Consider the following 9,186-nt stretch of genomic DNA (forward strand, 5'->3'; position numbering starts at 1 on the left):
GTTTAAAAATATAATGAAAATAGTGAAAAAAAAATTTTCAGTTTTTTGGATTTATTAAATTAAATTTTCGTCCTATAAAAAAATCTCAAAGGAAAAAAAGATGTGTCTCTTCATTTTCTGCATGGTACTATTTTTTAAAAATCAAAATTTCCATTTTCTTTTTTTTTTACTTTTTGACCCGTCTGACTGGCATTACAGCGTTCAGCCGAGTGCTCGACCGATTATTGCATGTAGACGCTCAATTGCACTTAATAAATTTTAAATAATATATTATATTTTATTATTATAGAATGAATAAATAAGATAATTTTTAAAAAATTTAAATTCTTACTGCAAACTTAATACTTTTTATTTTGGTGCCTTTTTAAAATAAGTGGTCTAAATAGCTAAAATCCTGCATTTATGCCGCTAGGGGCTAAATAATCTATCGTGACTATTCCTCTCGCTAGCGGCCTAAATAGACAGCCATTTATTATTTTAAAGTATGTACAAAGTCATAAATATTTTAAGAAGAATTTGATGTAATTTTTCCAGAATATACATTTTTTATAAAAATTAGATAACAACTTTAAAACTTTTGCAAAATTAAAAATTATATAAATGCTCTTAATCAAATAAATTCAGAAAAATGGTATAGGTTAACCCTGTTGGCACTTTTCTTAGTTTTCTTAAAATAGCAAGAAATAAATGATTAGCTTGTTTTACATTGGTCTGTTAAATTTTGCATAATTTTTTTTTGCACAAATTGAGTATGCATATTAATTATTTTAATTATTTAAGATATAAAAAAGCAGTCATTAGCACCTATTGTTTTTGCAGAGAAAAATGAGGATATCATAAAATAATGCTAATTTGAAAAAAAGAAAATTGAGAAAAATGTGAATAAAGAAAACATTTTAAAAAGTACCAATATGATTAATAACGAAACTGAAAAAAGTGGGCTGTTGTTCATACTACATATGAGTGTCCCGATCAAATAACTCGACCGACGCTCGGACGCACGTTCTAATGGTAGTCGGGTAGCAGTGAGCCGCCCCCAGGCTGTCACTGCTACTTGACTGGTAATAGAGCGTTCGTCCGAGCGTCGGTCGAGTTATTTGATCGGGACACTCATATGAGGTATTTCATATGAAAGGCGGCCTGGCTGAAAAAACTTGTACATGTTCATTAATGAACTTGTACATGTTCAAGTAATGTTCTTGAACAATGTCAGCATCCGGAATTGAGACATGTTCTTGTATCAGAACTTGTACAAGATCCTGGACAAGAAAATATACTTGTACAAGAAAATGTACACTTTCTTGTACCAGATGTGGAACATGTTTTTGTACATGTTCATGTATGTTTTTTAAATTAAAAACTTTAAAGACTGCGCAGTAGTTTTCTTAAGCCTTTACAGCTGCGCAATAATTTTTAGCATACCTAAGTTAAGAGTCCTAATAATTATAACTTATTGAAATTCAAATTTTTTTCAAAAACATTTTTTATACAAATGTTCTTGTACAAGAACATAAACGTGTCCATGTAAAAGTACTTGTACATTAAACCTGCACAAGAATAATTTTAAAAACACCATTCCAATGCTTATCGAAATCCGCATCCAACAGTAGAACTATTTTGGATAAACGGGTGTTAAATTAATAATTAATAATAAAAACTATTTAAATAATTAATAACATTTGAAGGAATGAAGATAAACCGTCAATTCTTTTTTTGTTTGTAAGATCATTTAATTCTGTGTCAAATAAGACCAGTGTAAATAGCATTTTTAACATTCCAAATTATTAACAGATGATTATTGAAAATCGCTGTTTCAGCACGCCACGGTACAACTTGGCGGACGTTGCCTATCTACTCGGCTTGGTATTTTTCAGCCTTTTTCTAAATAACATTTTATAATTAATATTTTCATTTCTTTTTTTAACACAGAATTAGATGATCTTCCAAACAAAAAAGAATTGACGGTTTATCTTCATTCCTTCAAATGTTATTAATTATTTAAATAATTTTTATTATTAATTATTATTAATCACTACAATTTACCGAATTTTGAGAAAAATACTAGACATGACCCCGTCTTTTCATATGAAATGCCTCATATGTATGAATGGTTTTGAATTTGTTAATTAGCTATTCCTTATTATTTTCAGTATGGTTTCTGACTTTTTTTATCCAAACATGGGAGGTGTAGAACAACATATTTTTAATTTATCTCAATGTTTAATAGAAAGAGGTCACAAAGTTGTTGTAATGACACATGCGTATGGAGATCGTGTAGGAATTCGTTACATGACAAACGGATTAAAAGTACGTATACAATAGTTATGTTCAACTTTAAAAAAAGGCAACAAATTCTTATTGCAAAGTTCTTTAATTTTAATTTTTTCAATTATTTTACATGTTTATAAAATTTACACAAACGTCTCTTATATTGATAATAATTTTTTACGTGGCACCTTCCTATAAAAGTTTTATATATTTCAGGTTTATTACTTACCTATTAAAGCATTTTACAATCAGTGTGTTCTACCAACAATGATTTGTTCCATTCCATTGATACGATACATTTTTTTACGAGAACAAATACAAATCATTCACGGACATTCTGCATTTTCAGCTTTGGCCCATGAAGGAATGTTAATTGGTCGATTACTGGGACTAAAGGTATCGAATCGAAAATTCTTTAGTTTATTGAAATGGTGAAAATAGAATATATCTTCTCTTTTGGCAAATTTATAAATTTTCTATTTTCCAGACTGTCTTTACTGATCACTCACTGTTCGGTTTCGCAGACGCTTCTGCAATTTTAACGAATAAATGTTTAGAAATTTCTCTAGCGGATTGCAATCATTGCATATGCGTTTCGCATACTGGGAAAGAAAACACTGTTTTGAGAGCGAAAGTTCTGAAAGAAAGAGTTTCAGTTATTCCCAATGCCGTGGACACTGCTCATTTTACTCCTGATATCAGTAAAAGAAGTAAAGACTATAGTGAGTGTTTCATTTTTCCAAGATCAGAGATTTCATTCTATAAACTTTTTTAAAAATATTTTTATAATAAAATGTTTTTGAAACAAATTTTCATAAAAATGTTACAAATTCCAGTGTATTTTTAAAAAATTATTATATTGTATACTTTTTAATTGTTTACAGTTACGATTGTTGTGATTGCTAGATTAGTTTATCGTAAGGGTTTAGATCTTTTGGCACAAGTGATACCGGAAATTTGTGCACGTCATCGAGATGTTCACTTTCTCATTGGAGGTGATGGACCAAAGAGATGGCTTATCGAGGAAATAAGGGAGAGAAATTTATTGCAACATAGAGTTACACTTTTAGGAAGTTTAGAGCACTCTCAAGTGAAACACGTTTTGAATAAAGGACACATATTTTTAAATACAAGTCTCACTGAAGCCTTTTGCATGGCAATTGTCGAAGCCGCTTCCTGTGGGTGAGTTCATTATTTCATAAAAATTTCTACTAAAAATACACAATTTGAAAAATGATATTCAATTTATAATAAAATCTAATTAAAAATATCGAATCCCAGACTACAAGTCGTGTCAACGAAGGTAGGAGGCATTCCGGAAGTTCTACCTCCCGATTTGATTTACCTCGTTGAACCAACAGTACCTGCTTTAGTCGAAGGACTCGAGAAAGCGATAGCAGATTACAAATTGGGAATAAATCTTAGCTCTGAGAAAGTGCATAAAAAAATAGAGTCCTTTTATAACTGGTTCAATGTTACGAAACGAACGGAAGTCGTTTATGATTTAGTTCTTCAAGAAGAATTGAAAAATTTTGGTCAACAACTAGCCAGTAATCTGAAAAGCAATGTGTTTGCTTATCTTCTAGTCATTTCACTCTGCTACATAATATTGCAGGCACTCGAATACTTCGTTCCAAGAACGGTAACAAGCAACATTTTCATTATAAAACTTTTCAAAAAGATAGTCTTTAATTCTAATTAACAAAATAATTAATACAAAATATCTTGAAATTTAAATAATTCTAAAAATCTGAACTATAGCTCTTCTAACAATAAGATTCAATGATTTTTTAATTTTTAAACTTCCATAATTCAATTTCATTAAAATTTCAATTTAAAATCTCTTAAAATTCAATTATTTCTAAAGAAATCTTATATGTGACTCTTCCAAAACTGAATTATTTTTAAAATTATCTAAAGCCAAATTAATAATTTTCAAAATGTAATATTTATTTATTTCTATGATTTTTTAACTATTTCAACTTCAAACTTTGATAAAATTCTGAATTCATAAATAATTTTTAATAAATCAGATTTGAAAATTTGTTTAAAATAGTAACTTTCATATTTCTTTAATAAATCTAAAATTTTTGAAATTCTTGAAAATTTGTCTCAGTTAAATTTTGAAATATTTATTATTTTAAATATCTAATAACTATGATTAACAAAAATAAAATTTTTATTGAATTAAATTGATTAAAATTTAGAAAATGGACTTTCTTTCTTTCTGTTGTTTAAAGTTAGAATATGGTCTAAAACATCTTTTTTTTGCGTTCTAAAGTCGATCCGAAACCTGTGATTACTATTCTATAAAATATTAATATTATCCATATTTTATTATTTATTATTCTTAATCACTTATTTACTATTTCAGTACATCGACATCGCGGAAGATTACAAAAGAAGAAGTTTTAAAATAAAAAAGGCATCCCAATAAACAAATTAGTAGCACAAGAAGACAAATATTTAGTTTCTTGGATAACTAAAAGTATTCTTTTTTATATTATTTATTATGTAGGTACTTTTATATTTGTTTTACAATTTGTACATTGTTGTATAATAATTGTAGAAATGTTACTTACGAAAATATTACAATAATTCAAAGTAACCAAAGAAAAGGTAACTGAAAGTACATCTTTGAAAAAGAAAACTACTTTTAATTAGACATAAATTTAGAACACCGATATTGTACTTTTCATAATTTCACTGGATTAGTGGATAAAAAGGACACGTCAAAAATACCGTAAGACTGGGTTATTTCGCTCATTGCGGGTAAAGTCGCTCATCAAGTTAGCTGCTTTAAATTATATCAGGGTGTCTAACAGTCCTGGAATTTTAAAACAAATTATAAAAAATAGAGCATAAACGGTGCCATTTCTACTCTATTTTTTAAAAAATAGGACAGAAATTAAAATGGCGCCGTTTTTGCTCTGTTTTTTAGTTATGGAAATCTTTTAAGGGTGTCATTGGAAAGTTATGTAAAAGTCAGGGAATTGTACTTTTGTAATTTGTTAGACACCCTATATATAAACTAAATTATGATACTTATATGAACAAATTCAACATTTTAACTTGGTAATAAGTGTATCAAATTTTATTTTAAAGCTATCTTGAAGCAAATAACTTGGTGAGCTCATACTTAAGGGGTTACACCACCTTGAACGCAAAAAATTTTTACGGTTTTAAAGAAATTTTCTTTACGAAACTGTTAAAGATATAACTTTTTCATGCACTAATGACATAAAGTACAAGTATTTAAGTTTTCAAAAAATCAAAGAACATTAAGGGGATACATATCTTTATGCTCGTAAAAAATAAGAAATTTTCAACAAAAAAATTTATCCGTTTTAAAAAATTTTTTTAAAACGAAATTTATTTTATCGAATAGTACATATTTCGATGTACTTTTAAATAATTTTTTATTAAAAAATATTTGTAATTGTGACAACTAGACAACAACAATTGTTTTTTTCCTCAAAAATTGTGATTTTAGGGCTTTTAAATTTGGCTTTTTGACCAAAAAAAATATATAAATTTTGATTCAAATTAAAGTTCCTTCGTTCACGCATTAGCAATTGTATATGTATAAAAAAAACCCCTGAAAATTTCAGCTCGATCGATTTAAGGTATCACATCGGTAAAACCGTTTTCCATAAATTTTCTTGAAAATTTTACCATATGTTCTTATTATCATTCTTGACAAATTTGCAAAATATGAAGAATTTTCGCCATACGAAACCAGAGATATTAGCAATCAAAGTTGCTTATTTTGCATGGGAGACAGGACTAATGTATGGGGGAGAAGTACATTTTCATAAATATCATCAGAAGTTTTCTATAAATTTTTTTCAAAAACTAATGTTGAATTCACGAATAAATTTGGAACTAAAATATACAAAGAAATTTATAATTTACCGTGCCGTTTATTTTTAATTATAAATTAAAAATTCTATTTCATGACGTCATTTGCAATATATAGCACACCCGCCACTTTGATGTGGCAACATCGCAGGATGGTAACATTAGTTAGAGAGAGACAGTAGTCCACAGTAGTCAAAGCGAGACTTATAGCGACGTTGTCAAACTTCCTACTCCTTCCAATCGCTGCTAGTGTGGGGTATACGTGTACGAGTGTATTTGTAGAAGTAGGTACAGTATGGGCTGAGAGTATAGGGAGTTGAGGGCGAAAGTATAGTGCGGGAAGTAGTAATGCGAGCTACAAACTTTTGACTCCGATTAGTGCCGATGTGATACCTTAATGGTTTTGGAAAATTCGTAGTCACCGTAACGGTAGTTATCAAAAAATACGATTCCGAGTTAATAGCATTTAAAGTTTATAGCGTATATACTTTGAGAAGTAGAGGGCTATAAACAGCCTTAACTTTGGTTCTAGTCATGGAGTAGTATAAGTAGACCGAACGACGTACATTGAAAGTGGACCAAATTTTGGTAACCGTTGAGTGTCATGAAAATACGTAATGGAATACGTGGGAAGTATGTAAACAGTGGAAAAAATTATAAGTACGTTGAACATAACCCATAACCCCCCATTGCTCCTTATTTTTAAGGGGAGGCACCACCCCCAATTTTGACCCACATAAATTTAAATTATTAAATGAGGTTATATTTTTTTTCTTGCATCATTTGGGTCCTAAAAACATATACGGTGGTCAAAAAAAGAAAATTTTAATTTTTGACCATTTTAGAATTTTTATTTTTTGAAAATCCATGCGAGAGATTCTGACAAATCATTAAAAAAGTGTGGAAAAAATTTGACGATGAAAAATACTTAAAATTGTGAAAGAAGATACATATTTAATAGAAGAGTGCAATGATGTTTTAACTTATATTTTTCGCTCTTTTTTTGAAAAAATTAAAATTTTTGAAAATCCATGCGAGAGATTCTTAAGAATCATTGAAAAAAGCGTGGAAAAAAATTGGTGATGAAAAATAGTCAAAATTGTAAAAAAAGATAGATATTTAAAATATTAATTTTTTTAAGACTTTAATTTCTAAAATAGTCATAAATTAAAATTTCAGTTTTTGGACCATCCTGTATGTTTTTAAGACCCAAATGATGTAAGAAAAAAAATAGAACCTCGATTAATAATGTAAATTAAAGTGGGTCAAAATTGGGGGTGATGCCTCCCCTTAAAACTTTTACAATGGCTGACTGTCCAGCTGAGTTTAACACAATCAGTGGCGCTAGTGTTCCATTACGTATTTTCATGACACCACGAAGTAGTATAAGGAGACGTAACGCCATGCATTCAAAGCAACCCCAAATGCGTGTCCTAGAGTTACTAAGGTTTTCGAATAATGCTCTTGTAGCGCCTCTACTGAGATAAATCGGAATCAAAATATGTCGTCTGCTATCGCGTAAACAACCGTAGTTGACAGCAAAAGTGTTTTGATCACGAAGTGGTTTTGATAAAATATTGTGTAATAAATAAATAATAAAATAAATATTGTGAAATATTAAATAAAAAAAAAAATTAAATCTGATTCCACAAAGTGCAAATCACATATCTTATCCTTTTTTGTCAATTTTGGTTTTTTTCCAATGCCAACAATAGCACTCGACCAAGTTAACAAACTTTCATTCTATAATACGAAAGCATTAAAAAATAAAAAACACTTCGGAAATAATTAAAACTCTAATGATATAATATTAACAATAATAAAACAATAATAAATAATAAAAATTAAATACTGTTCGAGCCGAAAAAAAACTTCGATTTTCTCCATTTTTTTCTTCTTTTGTAGTTATTTTTGATCCACATCCTTTTATAAAACATGACATTTCACTGATAACATTAACAAAGCACAAAGTGCAAGCGCGAAACACCGGTTCAAGACAATTTGTCAGCACATGCGAGCACGTGATAAATTTTAATTCTCTATTTCTCCACGCGCGGCGTCCTCATCGCATTATTAGAAAAATGCGTAAACTCTAGGACACGATTTTGGGGCTCACTTTCACCACAATCTACTATGGGCGTTACGTCTCCTTATACTACTTCGTGCATGACACTAAGCGGTTACCAAAATTTGGTCCACTTTTAACGCAGATTTAACATGGTCGTTCGGTCTCCTTAGGGAGCGTTCAAAAATTACGTAACATTTTTTAGGGGAGGGGGGGTCAAGCACTTTGTTACGGACAGCAGAAAAAATGGCGCTAATGTATGCAATAACGTGTTACATGGAGAGGGGGGGGGGTCAAAATTAAAAAAAAAACGTTACGTAATTTGTGAACGCTCCCTTATACTACTCCATGGTTCTAGTGCTCCGATTTGATTGAAATTCGGGAAAACATTCTTGAAAGTATACATTTGATATACACTTTTGATACGTGCAATAAACAAAAATCGATTTTTTTACCCATAAAAGGTATGTAATCTCTTAAAAATTGAAACCGGACGTTTGAAATATGTGGTTTTGAGGAAAACGCGTTTAAGGTTATGTGACTGTTAGGTCTGTAATGTTAATTTGTCCGTAACTTTTCTCGTAAAATACTAAGTAGATTAAGTTGAAATTTTATAGAGCAGTTCCAAATATGATAAGAAATGATTATCAAGTGCAAAAATGTTGATATATTGTTGAATAATTATTATAAAACACTTGAAAATAGTTAGAAAATGTGGGGTGAGGAGTATCGGATTTTCCAACAATTTTTATGCCTTTTATTATATTTATTTAACAATATATTAACATTTTCGCACTTCACAACCATTCTTTATCATATTTTAAATATCTCCACAAAATTTCAGCTCAATCCATTCGCATTTTACGAGAAAAGTTACGGATAAATTAACATTACAGACATTAACAGTTACATGACCTTAAAGGTTTCCGTGATATACAGTGCGCTTATAACAGGGCACCACACGGATGTAAAATTTAAGCTTTTAAAAATGT

General features: G+C 29.5%; 1 protein-coding gene across 2 annotated transcripts in view; it reads left to right on the forward strand.

Annotated features, from left to right (window-relative positions):
- The window catches only part of LOC127288617 (phosphatidylinositol N-acetylglucosaminyltransferase subunit A), a 29,454-nt gene extending 23,508 nt beyond the window's left edge, over nucleotides 1-5,946 (forward strand). For both annotated transcript variants that reach the window (XM_051316180.1, XM_051316181.1), the window contains exons 2-7: nucleotides 2,151-2,307; nucleotides 2,485-2,664; nucleotides 2,756-2,990; nucleotides 3,153-3,450; nucleotides 3,550-3,910; nucleotides 4,643-5,946. In XM_051316180.1, the coding sequence (XP_051172137.1) occupies nucleotides 2,151-2,307; nucleotides 2,485-2,664; nucleotides 2,756-2,990; nucleotides 3,153-3,450; nucleotides 3,550-3,910; nucleotides 4,643-4,705 (1,294 nt within the window). In that variant the 3' untranslated portion in view covers nucleotides 4,706-5,946. The remainder of the gene's footprint in view (nucleotides 1-2,150; nucleotides 2,308-2,484; nucleotides 2,665-2,755; nucleotides 2,991-3,152; nucleotides 3,451-3,549; nucleotides 3,911-4,642) is intronic.
- Nucleotides 5,947-9,186: the final 3,240 nt, after the last annotated feature.

The sequence above is a fragment of the Leptopilina boulardi genome, unplaced genomic scaffold (genome assembly GCF_019393585.1).
Source record: "Leptopilina boulardi isolate dan_hultmark-lab unplaced genomic scaffold, ZJU_Lbou_2.1 LbouV2_392, whole genome shotgun sequence".
NCBI lineage: Eukaryota > Metazoa > Arthropoda > Insecta > Hymenoptera > Figitidae > Leptopilina > Leptopilina boulardi.